This window comes from Acomys russatus, chromosome 12, assembly GCF_903995435.1.
Source record: "Acomys russatus chromosome 12, mAcoRus1.1, whole genome shotgun sequence".
Taxonomy (NCBI): domain Eukaryota; kingdom Metazoa; phylum Chordata; class Mammalia; order Rodentia; family Muridae; genus Acomys; species Acomys russatus.
The window spans coordinates 35,672,749-35,694,306 of record NC_067148.1 but is presented as its reverse complement, the minus strand read 5'-3'; the positions used below and the strand labels follow the sequence as shown (position 1 = coordinate 35,694,306).

The 21,558-nt window shown below is 43.8% G+C and overlaps 2 protein-coding genes across 3 annotated transcripts; both read right to left on the bottom strand.

Moving 5' to 3' along the window:
• Positions 1-6,377: 6,377 nt before the first annotated feature.
• On the bottom strand, positions 6,378-8,059 carry LOC127196176 (gamma-crystallin B). 2 transcript variants are annotated; one of them, XM_051153726.1, is made up of 3 exons: positions 8,051-8,059; positions 7,711-7,959; positions 6,378-6,653 (listed from the first exon to the last, which is right to left on the bottom strand). In XM_051153726.1, the coding sequence occupies exons 1-3, from the start codon at positions 8,057-8,059 to the stop codon at positions 6,378-6,380; spliced, it is 534 nt and encodes a 177-aa protein (XP_051009683.1). The 2 variants fall into 2 exon arrangements, with proteins under 2 accessions (XP_051009683.1, XP_051009684.1); XM_051153727.1 differs by having other exon boundaries at positions 7,717-7,959.
• A 10,811-nt stretch (positions 8,060-18,870) lies between these two features.
• On the bottom strand, positions 18,871-21,272 carry LOC127196063 (gamma-crystallin A). The gene is made up of 3 exons (XM_051153655.1): positions 21,264-21,272; positions 20,921-21,163; positions 18,871-19,163 (listed from the first exon to the last, which is right to left on the bottom strand). The coding sequence occupies exons 1-3, from the start codon at positions 21,270-21,272 to the stop codon at positions 18,891-18,893; spliced, it is 525 nt and encodes a 174-aa protein (XP_051009612.1). The 3' UTR covers positions 18,871-18,890.
• Between the last annotated feature and the right edge of the window lie 286 nt (positions 21,273-21,558).

The window sequence follows — 21,558 nt, the reverse complement described above, 5'->3', positions numbered from 1 at the left end:
TCTTACTGGGGTTTTTTTTGTTGTTTTTTTTTTTTTTTTTTTTTTCTTTTTTTTAAATTTATCAGCACATCAGCTTGAACTTTTGACCATGTCCATGTCCCTGCCTTTTGATTCCATTATATTTGGTAAATCTGGGAGAAATCTGTGCATGTGTACAAGTGCCACACACACCGCCGCCCCGCCCCAGAGTTGAGAAGGCTGGACGTTTGTGAATACTGCAATCGCGGTCTAGTCTCAGTACTACAGAGACCGGGCAACCTTATTCGCGACACAAATCCAGATTCCGATCTTGACTCTTCCGTGCTACGCTGAGCTGAAGTTCCAGGACCTAACCTTTAGCTTCCCCTTGACGCGCTCACAGTAGGGGACTCAAAATTATCCCCCCCCCCCCGCCCCGCTTCTCCCCCTTCCCCCGCCTCCCCTTCCCACCCCCGCCCTCCGTCCCCAGTAATCAGTCTCAAGACTGACAGGTAAGTATGAATTGCTCGCTCATTTCCAAGGCCGGGGAAGATCCTATTATAATTTCCTGCGTGAGAAGATTTGAACCGAGGCTGCGGAGACACCATAAATCTCCTCTCTGAGCAAGGACTGCCTTGTGGGAGATTGAATGATGAGAAGAAAAAGAACAAAAGCAAAAGCGAAAAACAAAAACAAAACACAAACGAGGAAGTAGAAAGTTTATATGCCCTCTCATCAGGAAGCTGATCCAGCACCTCTGCCCAGAACCTGTTATTCATCTATTCGAAATAAACAGTCTTAATAAGGACCGTGAGGCAGGGCTACTTAAAGTGATTTTCTCTGAACAAAGACCAATCTAAAGCCAATATACCACCCACAGAAGGCCGAACACTGCCCTTCTCAGCCCAAATGAGTAATCCTTATTTCAAATAAATTTTAGCAGTTTTGTGAATCAAGAACAGAACCGCTTCATAGATGCTAGGCAGAGCTCTGCTAATGAACTAGCACGCACGCATGAGCGCGCGCGCGCGCGCGCGCACACACACACACACACACACACACACACACACACACACACACACCCCACCCTCCAAGGCCAGCACTAAATTGTTACTTCTTTCTTTATAGCTCTGTCTTTGCTCTAGCATCCTTCCAGCATGGCAAAGGTTACTAATATGACCAATGATAAACATCCACCCTGATTTCTGGCAATATTGGGTCTAAAGTAAATTTCTCTCTCTCTCTCTCTCTCTCTCTCTCTCTCTCTCTCTCTCTCTCTCTCTCTCTCTCTCTCTCTCTCTCTCTCTCTCTCTCTCTCTCTCTCCTCTCGTCTGTCTCTCTCTCTCTCTCTCTCTCTCTCATACTACAATCCTGCTTCAGCCACCTTGATGTTGTCACTAGAGGTGTGCACTGCTGGCAAATTTCCGAGCGCTCTCTCTCTCTCTCTCTCTCTCTCTCTCTCTCTCTCTCTCTCTCTCTCTCTCTCTCTCTCCCCTCTTTTCCCCTTCCTTCAATCTCCACTGCACTCGCTCTGTAGCAGTGGTGGGGATTGAACCCAAGACTTTACTCATGCTAAGCAAGCACTGTCCCACTGGGCTTCTCCACCAAGACCTCTCTTAGGCCTTCCTAAGACATCCTAGACACAGCTCTTCTAATGTCAGCTACTGAAAACCCATTTGCTCTCCCTGGAAGCAACAAGTCGTAGATTTAACTTGTTTACACGCTGGCAGTTCCTAGAGGTGTTTAGCCAATAGACATTAGCATTCATTAACAAGACTATGTGTATAACGTTTTGGGCACATTACTTGATGCAAATGAATACTGGTCATGCTAGCAACATTGACAATAGTGTCAGAGTGGCATCATTAAGGATGATATCAGCCTGTATGCTGGCTGGAGATATTAAGTGTTCTCAAAGTTTTCTGAAAACTTCACTTTCATACAGCCATTTTGTGGTTGAAAAGATAAGACTTGGAATAGATATTAGAAATCTTAGGGATGGGGGAGGGGGGCTGGGAGTGATGGTGCATGCCTTTAATCCCAGAAATTGGTGGAGAAAGGTGGATTTCTGTGAGTTCAGGGCCAGCTTGGCCTACCTAGTGAGTTCTAGGATAACCAGGGCTATAGAGCGAGAACCTATCTCAAAGGAGGAGGAGGAGGAAGAGAAGGGAGAGCAAGAGGGAAAAAGAAGAGGAGGAGGAGAAGAAGAAATCTTGTCATGATTTGTAAACTACTATGTATAAAAATTACTGTTTGTGAAAATTCATATTGCTGGACTCTAAGCATTCTTAAGACTCTACCTTATTAAATCAAGATAAGAACCAGGCAGTGGTGGTGCACGCCTTTAATCCCAGCACTCGGGAAGCAGAGGCAGGCAGATCTCTGTGAGTTCCAGGACAGCCAGGGCTACACACAGAGTAACTCTGTCAAACAACAACAGCAAAAACCAAAGCCAAAACCAAACCAAACAAAAGAGCCTTAGCATCTCTATGTTTTTCATCAGCATCAGATAGTTCTTGGACCAAACTTTGCAAAATATGTCAGTGAGAGATACCTGCACATCTACGTGTACCTCAGCACTATCCACTGTAGACAAGTATGGAAGTAGCTTAAGTGTCTTTTAACAAGGGAGTGGATGAAGAAAGTGTGGCATGTCTACTTAAGGGAATTTTATTCAGAAAGAAGAAAGGATGGGAACCAGAGATCATCATCTTAAATAAAATCAGCATGATTCACAATGATAAATATCACACACTTTCTTCTCAAATGTGAAAACTTTATTTTAAAAAAATATGATGTGGTGACAAAAGGGGAGGGGCATCAGTGGCAGCAAATAAGAGAGGTCTAGGTAAAGTCAGGGATAAATATGATCTAGACATAATGATACAATTATAAACAGGTGTGGAAAATGTCACAATGAAATCTGTTCTGTGAGCCAAGTGTGGTGATGCTAACCTTAAATCCCAGCACTCAGAGAGGCAGAGGCAGTTAGATCTTTGTGAGTTCGACACCAGCCTGGCCTACAAAGCAAGTCCAGAGCAATCCAAGGCTGAGTTCGGCTAGTGTCTGTTTTCCAGCCAGAAGTTGGTTCTACCACTTACCTTTTTGCTTTTTAACCATTAATGTGGCGTTTGTATTACATGTGTGCTTGGTACAATGAGCAGTAGTCACGTATATGGTGACCACATAGACAAAACTGTCCCAAACAAAGAGATTCAAAAGGGGATCAGCCTCAAACAGAGCTCTTCCTGTTACATAACAGCAATTACTATACTATTGATAATTCATCACAGGAGATTATGGCTGTTGCCTTTACTTTGACTGATTCTGAAGGGACAGAAACAGATACATACTTACATAAGGACCTAACATCATGGTGGCAGGACAGGGAAATGGGAGAGCTCCTGCGCTGAGAACACTTTCTGGGAACAATGCGATACAATAGCTATGGCACTCTGTAAAGCAATAGACCTCCAGTCTCATTATTTGGTGGGCCGTTTATAAAATTATTAACCCAAGAAACCTTATAGTGGGGAATGAGGAAAAGGAAAGAATGAGATTTAAAGGAGGACTTAGTGTTAGAAACTAGAACATGTAGCTGGGTGGGAGTGCACGGCTTTAATCCCAGCACTTGCACTTGGGAGGCAGAGGCAGGTGGACTCTATGAGTTTAAGGCCAGCCTGGTCTACAGAGTGGGTTCCAGGACAGCCAGGGCTACACAGAAAGCCCTGTCTCAAAGAAAAAGGAGGAGGAGGAGAAGAAAAGAAGAAGAGAAGAAGAAGAAGAAGAAGAAGAAGAAGAAGAAGAAGAAGAAGAAGAAGAAGGAAAGTTGTTGGTTTTGGCCACAGTAACTTCCCCAAGCCACTCTCTATTGGTGGCTTTTTCTTTATGCTGTCCCTTCTCCTATGTTTCACAGATGAGAGCAGAGAAATTTCAAGAACAATGACTCCAAGAAAAAGATTCAGGGAAACTTAGCATCAGGGCACAAGCCTTTAATCCCAGCACTTGAAAGGCAGAGGCAGGAAGATCTATGTGAGTTCAAGGCCAGCCTGGTCTACATAGTGAGTTCCAGGACTGTCTCAAATTGCCACCACCCTTGAAAAATAAAAAGGCTAAGAGAAGTTTTGTTTTGTTTGTTTGTTTTTGTCTTGTTTTGTTTTCTTCGTTTCCAGTTCAGATGTTTAAGAATAATTTCCATTTTCTGCCTCTCAAAAATAGTGCCCACGTGGCTCATGTTTGATATTATTCTTGGTGAACAGAGAACTGATGTTATCTCATGCAGTGGAGTCTAAGAGTTAAACTGGTGTTAGGAGGTTAAAGGTTAAAGAATTGGGGTTTAGAAACAGTTAAGACCAAATTACCCAAGAATAAGACTTTCCTATAAAAGTAATATTTATACAACATTTTAAGATATGCCTGTCTTACCAAATATGTAATCATGTGCTCCAGTTTTTCAGAACAGTTCTTTGACCGGAATTATTAATGATGATTAATAGGTTCCTTAACTCAAAAGTGACCCGATTTGTGTCCAGATGCTTACTGTATTTCTACAGTACTTAGGTATTGAACATGAAGGTCCTAAAGACATGGAGTGAAAGGAGACCCCAAAAAAAATAAACAGCCACTGGGTATGGTGGAGTATGCCTTTAATTCCAGTACTCTGGAGGCAGGGGCAGGCGGAGCTCTGTGGGTTCGAGGCCAGTCTGGTGTACAAAGTGAGTCCAGGACAGCTAGGACTACAAGAGAAATGCTGTCTTGGAAAAAATAAAAAATAAAGAAGAAGAAGAGGAGGAGGAGGAGGAGGACAGGAGGAGGAGAAAGAAACAGCCAAGTGTCTATGGATAAGTACCGAGAAGAGGGTATCGAAGAAGAGGAGGCAAGCCTGCCGACACTTACAGACCACCAGCCAGCTACAGTACTGCCAACCTATACTTTTTGTTTTTTTCTAATATTTGGGGGTTGAATGTATGGCTTTACACATGTTAGGCATGGAGCCTACACATGCTCTACATTGAGCTAAACCCTCAAAACCAGGAATCATTTATCATTTACCGTTAGATTTCCATAATTGTACTGCTTCGATAGAAGCTTACACTCATGCCCAAAGAACCTCTATAATAAAAACAGTCATGTGCATTAAAGCCTTATGTGAGAGGCCAGGGGTCAGTGGAGAATGCGTTTTCCATCTGGATAAGGGTGGCCCATGGGAAAATCGGCTCTCACTGGGAGGGTGTGAGGACCTACCCAATGATGAGGCGTGAGTACAGACTGGGGGCTCATGGGAAAGGCATAGCCCACTAGTTCCCTCTCCGGGAGACATTGCTTATGTCTGTGTGGGAAGGGGTGCATATATAAAGCTTCCATCCCAGGCAAGATGGCATTTGAGACAATTCACTCTCCTCTCAAACGGTGTGATAATCTGATGAATTTTGACCTGAACTCAACAGATTTACTTATGAACTTTACAAGAAACAGCCCTACAACCTCATTTAATAACTATTGGCTTTTTTTTTTTTTTTTTTTTTTTTTAATGATAATGACTTTTTACCCTCTAACCTCTTTTCCAGGACTCATAAGAAAAAAGCAGGTTTTAAGTACTGGGCATAGTTTGGCTTATCTTTAAATTTTTTTCTATTGCATTTTATTTGTGTGTGTGTGTGTGTGTGTAAGAACAACTCTTGGAGCTAGGTGTAGTGGTGCACACTTGTAATCCCAGCACTCTGGGAGGCAAAGGGAGGTGGATCACTGGGAGTTTGAGGCCAGTTGGTCTGCAAAGTGAGTCCAGGGCAGCCAAGGATACACAGAGAAACCCTGTCTCAAAAAACCAAACAACAACAACAACAAAAAACACTAACAGCAGGGGCTAGAGAGATGACTCAGAGGTTAAGAGCACTGTCTGCTCTTTCAGAGGTCCTGAGTCCAATTCCCAGAAATCACATGGTGGCTCACAACCATCTATAATGAGATATGGTGCTCTCTTCTAGCCTGCAGGTGTAGATGCAGGCAGAACATTGTACACATAATAAATAAATATTAAACAACAACAACAATTCTTGAGAGAATTGACAGTTTCCTTCTGTTAAGGTCTTCAGAATCAAACATGGAATACCAGGCTCGAGAGCAAGCATGCTTACCTGCTAGACCATGTCACCAGCCCAGTTATGACTTTCCTTGATAATTTAAACTTTTCTTTAATCCTACATATTTTGTCATTAGAGAATGTAGTTATCCCAAGAACGTTATTTCCCCTTAGTAGGAGTTTGCGTCCCATCTTGAAAAGATTATCATGTTTGGTTTAGTGGCGTTTTTTGCTTAGGCATGCTTAAGAGATTGAAAGAAAGGCAGGACTCTTATAATGCCAGAATCACTACGTATTTTATTAGGTTCTAAAGGAGAGAAGCGGAGACTGAAAAAATGCTTCAGTAAAAATCCATGACTCGTCTGAAAGAGCCAACTTTGGCATTTGTAGCCCCCCAGTCAAGATATCTCCTGTACTCCCCGGGCCTCAGCAGGTACTGCCGGCCCCTGTAGCTAGGCATCTCATAGAGGACCCAGCAGCCTTCCATTACATTGAGGGAGTGGATTTCACTGAAGTTGAAGCGGTCCTGAAGAGAGAGACAGTCGTCTGTGATCTCTGACATCTGTCCTCTGAAGTCATCCCTCTCATAGATCCTCATTCTGTAAGTGCCAGAGTGCTGGGGGTGACAGGCAGAAGAAGAAAAGCAAGTGAACACAGGCAGAGGCCACGTTTCCAGTCCCAGCACTGCCCAGAGTTTGCATTCAGAACAGCATGCTGCCGAGTTCAGGGTCTCTACCCCCAGACACCTTTCACCAAGAGGGAAACAACTCAAACTTCTCTGTGCCTGATTACCAGTCTGTATTCCTTGGCAGTTAAAAGTTGCATAACATAAAGTTTATCACACTTGATTAAAAAATAGCTTAAGATAAAACCTATCACAGGATCTCAGCACCTGCTGGGAGAGCCCTTTGCAAGGGAGGAAGTCGAGACAGGTAGCATTTTGCTATAGTGCCTTTGTTGTAAAGGTAGTCAGCTATTGTTGGCAAAACTTGTGTGTTGGTGTCCATGTGTCTATAAAGTGATCCCTGTGACAACTAAGGCACCGCGTTTCTCTTTCCAAGCCTCGGTTTCAGTCCAAATCAGAGCTCATCTGACCTTCCAGCTTTCTTCCTGGCCTTCTGCCTACCTAGAAATACTGTGGCCAGTGTTCAGAAAGCATGGCTCTTGAACTTTCCATCTGGCCTTTTTGAAGATGGGGAAAGTAATCAAGTAGGGCACGCCAACCAAAACGTTTTTAGATGAGATTGGGCCTTTCAGGGTGGTATCCTACTGACCCAAAGGATTTTTAATCACCCGCACTGTGCTAAATTGTATTTGTAGATAGAGGCATTGAATTTCTGACTTCGAGTGGTTTGGAATAAACTAAGAACTTATATGGCGGGAGGTTATATTTTGAATAAATAATGAATGCATTGTCTTTGATACCCTACTTTTCTTAGTTACTCTCTGGTGTTTGAATTCCCCGCGGTATATAAAATGTAAAAATGGGGACCTGAGTTTTTAAACAAAACCAACCACCAAGTTCTTGAGAAATGAGGTTGCTCTCTCAGGTTCCCTGCTGGACACATACACTAGGGGTCACACCCACTCCCTGCTCTGGTTGTTAAGATTTGGTTTAAGATGATCTTTTAAGATAATACATTTCCGGAGAACAATAATAAAGGCAGAGCCACACTCACTTGAGGGATGAGGCGGCAGGAGCGGATGGAGTCACTGAACCCCATCCACTGCTGGTAGTCAGGGTAGTCCCCGCGACGCAGGAAGTACTGGTGGCCCTGGTAGTTGGGGCGCTCATAGAGCATCCAGCAGCCACTGTCCACGCGGATGGAGTTGCAGCGGCTGAAGTAGGTCTGCAGGTTGGGGCAGTCAGCGCTGCACTCGTAGCAGCGGCCCTGGAAGCTGCGGTCCTCGTAGAAGGTGATCTGTAAGCGCAGAAAGGGACCAGACAGATAAGTGATTGTTCCCAGCAAGGATGCTGCGTGCGGGCAAAGGTCAGGGTCCCCAGGGACTTACCTTTCCCATCTCGCTGAGAGTAAGAGATGCCCTTGGTGCTGTGAGGCTCCGGGAAAGCGGCCCTGGTATATATAGCTGTCCGGACTGCTGCCTCCACAGGAAATCACACAAAGGGGCCCATTCCGGTGAGTAAGGGGATTTGCAAACTCTGGGAGCTCCCGCCCTCCCTCCCTCTGCCGAATGGTTTACTCTCATTCTTTCTGGTAGGTTCGGGTTGCTCTACATAATTCACTAAAGCTGTTGTGTTGTTGCCACCAACGAGAAAAGTCTTTGCTCTTGTTTTGCAAAAGACTGAGCGAAGCTCTAATTCTATGCGTTTATTTTATAGCTTACTCGGCTCAATCGACGTCTCAAAGCGAATCGGATTTAACAATTGCACGTGCTTCGGATTTTTTGATTGTTTGCTTTAAACTCTTTAAAAACAGGAATTTCAACAATAAGGAATCTTGAGTAAGCGAGACCTAAGAGATCTAATCTGAGGAAGCGTTCTGGAAAGCGTAAAGTTTAGTTCACATTCAAGAGTCTGTGATGATTGTGGCTCGTTGCGGGGGACCGGCTGGAATAGGATTCTTAAGAGCAGCTTGTCTTTTCTCCACCCTTGTAGCTAGAACAGAGGCCTGCTGGCCAGGAGGCCCCCGCTGTGGCTCTGACTGGAAGGAAAGCAGGTCTTTGCGAGCTTTCTCCGTTTCTCACCTCCTTGGAGAACTTAAACCTTCCTTCTGCTGATGGCCACCCAGAATATGTCCCTCCTTCAAGTGGCCAAAGGCTTTTTCTTCCCTTGTCACAGTTAAAGCCTTCACATTCTCATCAAAGTAGCATAAGGTGCCAGGAAGAAACTTCCCTAGCATGCCCCAGTTTTCTCAGACTTGAGATACAGGGCACCATCCAGGCTGGATCAGAGGTGGCCTTGACCGTGTGGATCATAACTGTACTGTGGGGACCCAGGTGTTTCCAAGTCTACTTCAAAGTGACGTCCTGTCAGGACAGTTTTCAGAACAGTGCTGAGTTTATTTGTTTGTTTGTTTTAAATATTATCTTGGGCCGGGCGTGGTAGGCCACGCCTTTAATCCCAGCACTTGGGAGGCAGAGGCAGGCGAATTGCTATGAGTTCGAGGCCAGCCTAGTCTACAAAGAGAGTCTAGGATAGACAAGGCTACACAGAGAAACCCTGTCTCAAAAAAAATAAATAAATAAATTATATATATATATATATATATATATATATAAAATCCTTTCACAAATGAGTACTGACGTTTTCCCACATTAAGGATTTGCAAATGTATAAAACAATATATCCTTGTGTTGTCTTTGGGGAAATATGGTGATTATTTATCGACATATAGTGGTAACGGCTGAATTAATATTGATCGGGAGCAGTTAGGTACAGCCTTCCCCTGAGCTACCATGGGCATGGTATCTGTGAGTTTACTGTTCTGATCAGTCTGTCGCTTGTTTGGAAGGGTTAGCTTTTGGTCAAGGTTGGTGTCCTATGATAGGCATCGGCACGTGCTGAGATCATCTTCAAACTGTGTAGCCGCATCTGTATGTCCAAGCACACACCTCTCTCTACTCTAGACCTTACTCCTTACCTCTCCCCGTCTCCACCAGCCCTGAATCAACCAGCCAAGTGGCTCACCACTGTGCACTGATTGCGTGTAAACCCTGAACTAGAGCTGCTTTTCTTCCCACACAGAGCCGGTGGATGACCAGGTTAGCTTTGCTCTTTGCGGTTCTGTTTTTAATTTTGTGATGTTATTTAAGAAAAAAATATTTTAATAGTTATTCATCATATGATTGTATGACTGTTCGCCTGTAGATATGTATGCACGTCACGTACATGCTTGGAGCCCACAGAGGTCCAAAGAGACCGTTGGATCCTTTGGGACCGCAGTTACAGACGGCTGTGAACTGCCACGTGTACTGGGAACCAACCCCAAGTCATCTGCAAAAACAGCAAGCGCTTCTTCTAACCCCTAAGCCAGTTCTGCAGGCCAAGGCTCACTTCTTTAAGGTTTCCCATTGGGAGTGTTTCCCTCTTGGCTGTTTTGGGGACCACCTGAGTGAGCTGCCATTTTGGCTTGGACCCATATATCAAGCCAAATGATTAATGAACTGAGCCCACCCATCACTTGTCCTCCAGGCAGCTGACCGTGGGGCCTCCTGCATGCCGTTAGATTTGTGAGATAATAAAATGGTGGTGGCTTCAGCCAAAGCCATGGGGAACTCTATAGTCACCTATGAAGGGGCTGGGATTTTGGGCCCATTTATTGCTCAGTAAATCAATGTGGTGAAGTATGATGTAAAATGGCCTAGCTTATCAGCTTCCTTTGGCTGAAGAAAGTCTCGAAGGAGCACTATGTTCAGCTTTGAGTTGCCAGTGTCTGTGGGAGGGAGTACCTTGGTCTCGAGTGAGAGTGATGATCAGTGTACCACCGTGCTCACTCCACAAAGAAAATAAGGATTTGTCTTGGGCCCAGTAGCTAAGCTAACCACAGGCAATACAGTGGTGTCTAGCCTCCAGGCTTCAAGGCACGTAAAGCCTGTTTCATATTATTGTATTATAATTGCGAGATTTATGCTATGCAGCACACCTCTCTTTTCTCCTGAGCCCTCTTTTAAATAACGTAAATGGTAACACCAACTAAGGTCATCATATTTAAGCCTTTTAGTGAGAGGCTATTATTTTGGTGAAGAAAAAGAGGGGGTCATGCTGGGCTCTTAGCTGTATCCTAACAGAAGTTTCTCCAGGATGCAAGAGAGGACTGTTCACCTGAGGGGTCTCAATGAAAAACACTGTATAGTTTTGTTTTGTTTTTTGTTTTTTATGTGCCAAGAGTTCTAACCCTTAAAAGGAGAAGACTTGCAGCTTTATTTTATGTATAACCAAATATGTTCAATGTCACTTCATGTTGAGGATGGCAACAAGTTCTCAGTTAGTGGACATTAATATGACTTAAATCCCCCATTTTTTTAAATAGTCTTCTTTATAAATGAAACATATTTTAGTCAGGCTTTGTATTGCTACCACAATGGTGTGACATAAAGGAAGGGATAAAAGCTTATTTTTAGTTCTTGATTTGGGGGTTTCATAGTCATTGGCTGTGTTGCTTCTGGGCCTGTGGTAAGGCAGAACATCAGTGTGTGTGTGTGTGTGTGTGTGTGTGTGTGTGTGTGTAAGAGGAGGAGGAGCAGAAGGTTCTTCACATCAGGACAGATAGGAAGCAGAGAGAGAAGGGAGTCATGATCAATCAGAACCTTCAAAGCTACTCCTTACCCCAAAGATACTTCCTTGACCCCTCCCCCAATGTAGATTCAACACATGAGCCTGGAGGGAAGGGAGGGCATCACATGCTCAATACATAGTAATTTCACGCATGTATATAATAAATTGTGATTATACCCATCCTCATTATACTTTCTCAGCCCCCATATGTCCCTGATGAGTCCTTTATTCCAAACTGGGTCCCCCTCCTGCATTCATCTTTGCTGTTTGTTTGAGCATGTGTGTGTGTGTTTTTGTGTATAAGTGCATACACATATGTGTGCCCGTGATTGCAATGTCCATGCCAAAACAGAAGACAGCACTGTATAGCACTTCTCTCAGTCGTTTTGCCTTGCAATCTTTCTGCCTCTTCTTATGCAAGGTTTGGCAGAGAATATTACCCATGTCCCACTTAGGGTTGAGTATTTTTAGTATTCATTTATTCTCAACACGCTGACCAGTTGTGAGTCTCTGCATTAACCATCACCCTCTGCAAAAAGAAAAGAGCTTCTCTGGCCACACCTGAAAGCCACACTAATGTATGGACAGAATCGTAAATATTGCCAGGCATGGTGACACACGCCTTTAATCCCAGCACTCAGGAGGCAGAGGCAGGGCAGATCGCTGTGAGTTTGAGGCCAGCCTGGTCTACAAATCAAGCTCTAGGACAGCCAGAGCTACACAGAGAAACCCCTGTCTTGAAAAACGAAAAACAAAAAAAACCAAAACAAAACAAAATAGCATAGAGATCCAGGTGTGATAGGACATGTCTGTAGTTCCAGCTACCTGAGAGGGTGAGGCAGGAGGGTCATTATTTTTGAGGCAAAGTGGGAAAAAATAGAAGAGACTTTTCACATTCACTTGAATTAGAGAAACTGTCTGGAAAATAAGTCAGCCCTCTGTTCTTTTTGTCCCATGACATTCCAGGAGACAGCACATACATGAGCATATACACGAGCATATACATGAGCATATACATGAGCATATACATGAGCATATACATGAGCATATACATGAGCATATATAGGAGCACATACATGAGCATATATAGGAGCATATATATGAGCATATACATGAGCATATATAGGAGCACATACATGAGCATATATATGAGCATATATATGAGCATATACATGAGCACATACATGAGCATATATAGGAGCATATATAGGAGCATATATATGAGCATATACATGAGCATATACATGAGCATATACATGAGCATATATAGGAGCACATACATGAGCATATATAGGAGCATATACATGAGCATATACATGAGCATATATAGGAGCACATACATGAGCATATATAGGAGCATATATATGAGCATATACATGAGCATATATAGGAGCATATATAGGAGCATATATATTTCAAATATGCTAGATGAGGATAATGACAGCAAGCCAAAAGAGTGACGACCCTTTTTGTTGCTGTTTTTTGAGACAAGGTTTCTCTGTGTAACAGCTCTGGCTGTCCAGTATGGTGTGTGTGTAGTCCAGGCTGGCCTTAAACTCACGGATATCCACCTGCCTCTGTCTCCCAAGTGCTGGGATTAAAGGCGTGCGCCACACCACAGGGCCTGCGACAACCCTGTTTATTGAGCCTCTACTCTCTGCTAGTATCAGCAGGCTGAGTTCCATTTATTCCTCACAAGAGCGTGGAAGTGCAGAACTGAACTAGGGAGGATACAGACCTCGCTCAAGCTCACACAGTCACAAAGTGGACAGAAACCAAGGATGTGTGTGGGCTTCTGACCCCTCAAGGAAACTCCCCTAGAAGATGCACCTCCCCTAGAAGCCCAATAGAGAGTTAAGGTGTCTGAGCTTGAAGGAAACGTGAGACCCATCTTGTCCACAGCCCTTATTTTGGGAAAGGAAATTGTGTTGCATTCAGCTTTATTAACTAAACTGCACTTTTCTGTATTGTTCAGTTCCTCTAAACTACAATAAGATGAGCTTTCAAGTTATCGAAACTGTTTTTTGAGCTGGGCTTGGTGGCACACGCTTTTAGTACCAGCACTCGGGAGGCAGAGGCAGGTGGATAGCTGTGAGTTTGAGGCCAGCCTTTTCTACAAAGCGAGTCCAGGACATCCAAGGCTACACAGAAAAACCCTGTCTCAAAAACAAAACAAAGCAAAACAAAAACAAAAAATCCCACTCCCCCAAAAAAATAACAACAGCAGCAAAACAACTGTTTTCTGTAAAACATGACACATACTTTTTCTTTCTTTCTTTCTTTCTTTCTTTCTTTTTTTTTTTTTTTAAAAAAACAAACAAAAACAGCAGCTTGTGTGTCATTAGTCAGCGGGATTACACAGTGAATTAGCTAAGCTACCAGCAAACCACAAATTTTCTGCATATTGATATTGGTGAGAGGCACGGTGTTTTGAAGTGTGTGTTTCCTATTTCCAATCTACTCAGTATGTTCTTTCAGCAGGAAAGAATATTCTTTTGGAACTGGAGTTATAGACAGTTGTGAGCTGCCATGTGGGTGCTGGGAATTGAACCCAGGTCCTCTAGAAGAGCAGCCATTGCTCTTTAACCACGGAGCCACCCCACCAGCCTGGAAAGAATATTCTTAATAAGGAAACTCTGTGAATTAGATCGGGAGTGCTTTTAGACAGCTTTGGCCTTACTATTTCAAGTTGGTGCTTAGTGTATTCACAAATATGTCTGTCCATCGTCCCAATGAGAAGCTATGCTCTAGCAACTGCACGCTTATTTAGCCGTCCTCTCAGCCTTCAGCAGTCGCGGATGTACTTGTCACTATAGTTTTGTCTGCCCTGGGTCTTTCACATAACTGGGTGTACTACTGTGTGTACTGTGTAGTCTGTAGTCTGTATTATTGGCTTCTTTAACTTTACATACTGTCATAGCATATATCAGTGCCCCATTCCTTTTTGTGGCCAGATATCACATCATTGTATTGACCATGTATTGATGTTTTATTGTATCATGTTTGTCCAATAATCCATTCACATCTGGATTTTGGGCTGTGTCCACCTTTTAGCCACCGAGTATTGCTATGAAAAAAATCATGTGTAAGTTTCTGTATGAACCTCCTTTGATTGTTTACTGATGATTGGAATTGCTGGGTCATAAGACAACTCTTTAACTGTTTTGAGGAACTCCCAAGTCATTTCCTACAGAAAGGACATCATTTTACAGTCCTGTAAAAAATGTAAGAGGGTTCTAAGTTTTCCACATCTTTACCAACACTGGTTGTCTTCTGTTTGGTGGGATTAATTAAAATTAAATCTTAAATTAATTTAAAACTATTATTGTATCCATCAGAATAAACATTAAGTGGCGTCCTACCTTGGGTTTTATTTGAATTTTTCTAATCACTAGTGGTGTTGAGATCTTTTTTTTCCAATTTGTTTTGCTGGTTATTTATGTCTTCATTGGAAAACATATGTTTAAATCCTTGCCCATCTTTTTTAAAAAGATGTATTTATTTATTATGTATACAATGCTTTATCTGCATCTATGCCTGCACACCAGAAGAGGGCATTAGATCACATTATAGATGGTTGTGAGCCACCATGTGGGTGCTGGGAATTGAACTCAGGACCTCTGGAAGAACAGTCAGTGCTCTCAACTGCTGAGCCATCTTTCCAGCCCTCCTTACCCATCTTTAACTGGGTTACTTTCTGTTGCTATTGTTTGGTTGAAAGGTTTGTTTAGATATGTGTTTTAGATTCTGCAACATTAGCAGACCAATGTTTGAAACATTTCTTCCCACTCTGTGAGTTGTCTTTTTTGTTTGTTTGTTTGTTTTTTGTTGTTTGTTTGTTTGTTTTGAGACAAGGTTTCTTCATGTAGCCTTGACTATCCTGGACTCACTTTTTTAGACCAGGCTGGCCTAGAACTCACAGCGATCTGCCTGCCTCTGCCTCCTTGAGTGCTGGTTTTACAGGCTCTGGTTTTATAGGGCTCTGGCATAAACTTTTAAATTTTGGTTTAGGCTCTCTCCTTCTTCTAGGTGGGTTCAGGGATTGAACTCAGGTCCTTGGGCTTAGCAGCAAATGCTTTTACCTGCTGAGTCATTGCATCAGCCCATAGTCTATGTAGATTAAATGCTATATTTTAAAACTTCACTTGTTACTCCAGTTGTGCCCTGGGTTCCTCATCTGGTGGGCCGGTCCAGGCACTGTTTGCTTCCAGATGGGAACAGGGGTACCTCAAGATCAAAGGATCAAAAGTCCTGTTTCTCTATCGGGAAAGGGGTGCCTTAGAGCATTCAGGGTGAGGCCAGTGCATTAAAAGTGAGGTTCCCTGTCTCACCAGAGAGGTAGGAATGAGTTTTCCACTGGGTGTTACATTTGGCTCTGTTAAAATGAAAATCCTGGTATCAGATGGCAGTTGCAAAAGCCGTGATGATACCAAAAGTGTTACCGCTCTTTGTCAAGCTGCCTTGATAAACATGGCGGAGGATGTGGGCAGATGCCTAAAACTGGCCAGAAGGCAGGTCCAGAGAGATACAGGCCCAGCAGTGGTCAGCACCATGCTCTGGTGCAATGGAATGGGATTTAATGGCTTCCAAGGAAATCCTGCCACCTCTGCCCAAGCCCCAGGCATCCAGCAGCGATTCTTCCCCAGAATAATTGATGAGGTTCAGAGGATGGTCATCGAGTGAGAGAGCAAGCCAGTCTTTATTTGTGAATCAGGAATTTATAAACCTTGGGCAGTGGGGAGGGGTTTGAAGGTGAATGTGTGGTCCTCTGGGACTAGAGGTGCTAGGGATCCTTGATTTACATGTAACAAAACAGTCCTATCATAAGAAGGAAAAAGCAGTACTTAATTATCCTATAAGTGGAAGAGAATCTCTAGGTACAGTTAAAAGGCCATTGGTTGAAAGCTAAGCCACCAAGATAGCCTATCTTGGGTATCTCCAGGAATCCCCAGGTGCCTACTTATCAGGAAAGTGTGGGGCTTGTAATCTTCCCTCAAGGATATGTGAGTCTCCTTGGAGTATTTAGGGTCCCCAGATCAGGCCAAGAAGGGACCCCACTAAGAAAGGAAGCCCATTGTCCTTGTACCGAGCTCAGAGGTCATCTAGCAACACCAAACTTCGACCCCCAGCAGAGCCCCATAGTCATTGTTTCATAAAAGGCCACAAATATTTATTCATATGATTTCCCTTAAAAGTTTTATATCTTGACTTATTACATTCAGGTCTATATAACAGTTTGAATGAACTTTTATATATGGTATAACTGAGGGTCCAGTCTTTGTGAGTGTGTGTTTGTATGTGCATGTAAGCATCAAGTTTTCTCAATACCATTTGTTTAAAAAGACTATTATTTATTCATAAATGGTCTTCTCGTTTCTTCCAATACTCAGTTGAATATAGACTCAGTTTATTTTTGAAGTATTAACTTATTTTGTGTATCTCCATTCTGTCCTCAGGATGGCACTGCCCTGTGTTGATTCCATTGCATTGTGGTCAGTTTAGAAATATATGAGTCTTCCTATTTTTGCCCTTTCCCAGAATTACATTGACTTTCCTGGGTCCCTTGAAATTCTGTATGGACTTTAGAATTAGCTTGTCAACAAGAGTGTCGTCTGCTGCTTCCCTAAATGTGGACGAAGACATAATGCTTTCAGAGAGCTGTTCGCTTCGAATGAGGCACACTCAATAGCAAATACTAACATCCCACTTTGTGCAGTTGAGTCTTGAGAACTGTTCACAGTGGAGTCAAAAATAAACATGACCTTGTTATGGGGATGGCGGCAGGGGGGTCAGGGCACCTGTATCTCTTCCCTTATATTTGTATGGTAACTTGGAGCTAACAAAATGTGTTCACTATTTTTTTCCTCATCTTTTCATCATGACTTCTCTGAAATTTAGAGAGACATGAATTTGTCATCGCTTGTAGTTTTCAATAAAGTAATTTAGACGCAGAGAAAATAAGAAGTTACTTGTTACCAGGCACGGTGGCACATGCCTGTAATCCCAGCACTCTGGGAGGCAGAGACAGGTGATCTTTGGGAGCTTGAGGACAGCCCGATCTACAAAGTGAGTCTAGGACAGCCAAGGCTACACAGAGAAACCCTGCCTCAAAAAAAAAAAAAAGTTACTTGTTCAGAGAGGTAAGGTAGAAAGTAAAGCAACTGTCCTGGCTTCCCTACATGGAAAACTGTTAGAGTTAGAACTGCAGATATCTTAAGGGAAGTGGGCTGAGGTGGTCACTGTACTACCTAACAGAGGTAGGGTAAACCATCAGGCTGTTTAGTTCTTCGCAATTTTCCTGCCAAGGTTGATCAATCAGGCTTCTCCTTTAGAAAATTCTGCTGAAACCCCTCTTTTCACACATCATTTCTTTACTTTTATAAACATGTGTCACCAGACATGGTGGCACACACCTTTAATTCCAGCACTTGAGAGGCAGAGGCAGGTGGATCTCTGGGAGTTCGAGGCCAGCCTGGTCTACAAAGAGAATTCCAGGACAGCCAAGGCTTTAAGGAGAAACCCCGCCTTGAAAAAACAAAAAACAAAAAGAAAAACATGTGGGTGTATGTGTATCTGAGGTGTATGCGTGTGTGCATGTGCATCTGGATGCACGTGCATGTTTGTGTGACGCATGAGTGTAGGTATGTGCATGAGTCAGAAGAAAATGCTCGGTGCAGGTCTTTGCTTTCCCCTTTGTTTAGAGTTCTCTTGTTCACTGCTGCTCTGCAAGGCTGGCTGGCCCGTGAGCTTCTAGGGATCCTCCTGCTTCTGACTCCCAGCCCATCTTACTGGAGGCATCATAACCATCCACTACCGTTTCTGTGTTTTGGGTGTCAGAACTCTGGTCCTCAAGCTTGTGCAGCAAAGGCTTTCTTCCCAGCCCCACAGCATCTTTTCTTGAGTACTTCCTTGTAAGAGACCAGCTGCCCCATCCGTCTAGCAATCCCTTGTCGTTAGTGGTGTAGCCACAAGCAGGCTTTACATTACATCCTTTCTCTGGGTTTCTAAGTGGTTGCTTACATTCATCTTTCCTCTCTCCTGCAGATTCAGAGGCCTCTAATGTATGGACCTTACAATAAGCACTGTTTTCTGCCTGGAAGGAAGTGGGTCGGCATCTGAAAGTTGAGTAAGTTTCCTTTTTTTATATTTATTTATTAAATATACAGTATTCTGCTTGCGTGTATGCCTATACACCAGAAGAGGGCGCCATCATGTGGTTGCTGGGAATTGAACTCACGACCTCTGGAAGAGCAACCAGTGCTCTTAACCTCTGAGCCATCTCTCCAGCCCTGAGTAAGTTTCCTAAGATACCACTTAATAGAGTTGTAATATTAAAGGTAAGCAAGAGTTTTATCTTTAAAGATAAGCAGTAGTGCACGCCTGTAATCCCAGAGCTCAGGAGGCAGAGGCAGCTGGAACTCTGTGAGTTCAAGGTCAGCCTGATCTACAAAGTGAGTCCAGGACAGCCAAGGCTACACAGAGAAGCCCTGTCTTGAAAACCAAACCAAACCAAAGAGAGAGAGAGAAAAAGAAAGGATAAGCAACAGCCACTTAGTGCCAGGAACACAATTTGCATATTTATTGCATATGTGTGGGCTGTAAGATGCAAAATGAGGCTTAATACAGATCAATGACCCGTCTCAGAGAGCCAACTTTGGCATCCATGGCACCCCAGTCATGGTAGCGCCTGTAGTCTCCAGGCCTGAGCAGGTACTGCCGGCCTCGGTAGTTGGGCATCTCGTAGAGGACCCAGCAGCCCTCCAGCACGTGCATGGAGTAGATCTCGTTGAGGCGGAAGCGGTCGTGGATGCAGGAGCAGTCTTCTATAAGCTCAGACACAAGGCCCCGGTAGTCATCTTTCTCGTACAGCCTTACCCTGTGAGAGCTGGTCTGTTGTGATGACAAACAAAAGCGGGGAAAGCAATGGTTTACAGGCTCAGTGGTGCATCCTGCTTGCACCTTCACAAAGCATGGCTTTCGGGCAAGATCTGTCAAGTACGCTTTCTTCCCTAATCCTGGTCCTTGCGCTGTTGTTCTAACAGATTAGAAAGTGCACGAACATAAAGCTGACCTGACCAGTGAACTGGCGCTCTCGGGAAGGAACTAGCGCCAAAAGGCAGGGAGTGAAAGCCCTTACTGCCCGGGTAACCGAATCCTAACAAGCTTTGAAGCCACCTTTTGTACTCATGCTGTGCAATGATTTAGATTGACTTTGAGACCACATAGCTTGCTTGCTTGCTTGCTTACTTGCTTGCTTGCTTGTTTGTTTGCTTTCTGGACAGATGATGTGGACTTTTCCCATAAAATTTTAATTACTTGTCTCATAAGAAGCTAGTCAATAATAACTCCTGAAAAATGCAAAGCCACCCAAGCTGAGACTTTTTTAGGCTCTAGGTAAGTGTGAGAGTGTATAACCAAATTAAATTAATCGATTTTCAAATGTATTCTAAGATCAACAGATAATTTGTGTGTACTTATTAGACATTAACATGATTTTTAGAGTATGCACTATGATTAACTCTAGATAATAATATATATTAGCATGATATTTTAGAGTATGCACTATGATTAACTCTAGATAATTAATATATATTTACCCTCACATAATTATTATTTTTGTGGTGAGAGTACATAGAATACACTCTCTAAGCATTTGTATCATGTTTAAGATCTATTTGTTTTCATGTTATGTGTATGAGTGTTTGTCTGTGTCTAAGTATACTGCATGCACTGTGCTGGGAGACCAAAAGAGAGCATAAGATCCCTAGAATTCGAGTTACAGACCGGTGTGAGCTGCTCATGGGTGCTGGGAACTGAACCCAGGTCCTCTAGAAGGGTGGCCGGTGCTCTTAACCACCGAGCCATCTTTCCAGCCTCATCTTTTAGTATTTGTAATGACTCTAATACCTGAGATGAGCTGTCATCACCGTGCTGTGCAGTTGGTCTCTAGAATGCAATTCTTCTCTCAAGCTATATCTTTTCTTTTTCTTTCTTTCTTTCTTCTTCTTTTTTTTTTTTTTTTTTTTTTTTTTTTTTTTTTTTTTTTTTTGACCATCACCCCAAGCCTATGGCCCCGGCTCTGTCATTCTAGCCTGGAGTTCCCATCATTTTCTTCTCTATTATTTTTATCCCCGGTGGTAAGGGCAGAAATCAGGGCTGCCTGCTTGCCATGCAAGCACACTACCACTGAGCTAAACCCCCAGCCCTGGGCTTCTCTCCATCCTTAAACCTGCTGCTTGAGTGAGATTCGGCATGGGAGTGAGAACATGTAGCCTTTATCACTCTATGCCTGGCTCGTTTCTTTTAGCACAGAGCCCTCCAGGCTCATCCATGTCCTTGCAAATAACAGGATTCCCTTCTTTTATGCCTGAAGGGTAGGTGATTATTCAGACAAGTTTAATTTTAAAGGTCGTGCTGTGGTTTCCTGGGCCCTTACGTTCGAAACAATGTGTTACTTAATATGCCTGCTCATATGTGTATATTCATTCTATTTACACTTGAGAGTCAGGCCTTGATCTACTTACTGTGAGCACTTGCCTGGCCAGGCATGCCTATCCTTGCTGAGACTACGAGAACAGGAGTGGAAACACACTGACAGACAGGCCCACTCAATGTTCCCACATCAGCCAGACTGAAGTAATACTCACATATGGGATGGAGCGGCAGGAGCGGATGGAGTCACTGAAACCCATCCACTGCTGGTAGTCAGGGTAGTCCCCGCGCCTCAGGAAGTACTGGTGGCCCTGGTAGTTGGGGCGCTCATAGAGCATCCAGCAGCCACTGTCCACGCGGATGGAGTTGCAGCGGCTGAAGTAGGTCTGCAGGTTGGGGCAGTCAGTGCTGCACTCGTAGCAGCGGCCCTGGAAGCCTCGGTCCTCGTAGAAGGTGATCTGTAAAGGAAAAAGGGAGACAGCACACGGTCAACCGGAAGACACCTCCACTACACAGAGGCGACACTCGACAGATCTGAAAGGCCCTCCCTCGGCTCACCTTTCCCATCGCTGTTACAGCAGATGATCAGAGAGTGATGGAGACAAGGAGTAACGGCTGATGTATATATAGCGGGACGGTTGCTGTGTTGGCAAAAACAACACAAAAGGGGCCTGGGGTAATGTGTAAGGGGATTTCTGCGTTCTCTCGCTTTTTCAGCTGGGATCATAGGGGGGGGGGGGCTCTCATTCTCTCTCGCATTTTCGAGTTGTCCTCACGAGCTCCAGTGAAAGGAATTCAAGTCAGCAGAGCCATTATGGCCTTGGAGACAAAGGGCGCGCTGCTCATCCTATGC

Coding starts and splice junctions, on each gene's coding strand:
- LOC127196176 (XM_051153726.1), bottom strand. Junction 6,654..7,710: donor GCCTCATCCCTCAAGTGAGT/GTGGCTCTGCCT, acceptor TGTCACCCCCAG/CACTCTGGCACTTACAGAAT.
- LOC127196063 (XM_051153655.1), bottom strand. Junction 19,164..20,920: donor CCTGCCGCTCCATCCCATAT/GTGAGTATTACT, acceptor TCATCACAACAG/ACCAGCTCTCACAGGGTAAG.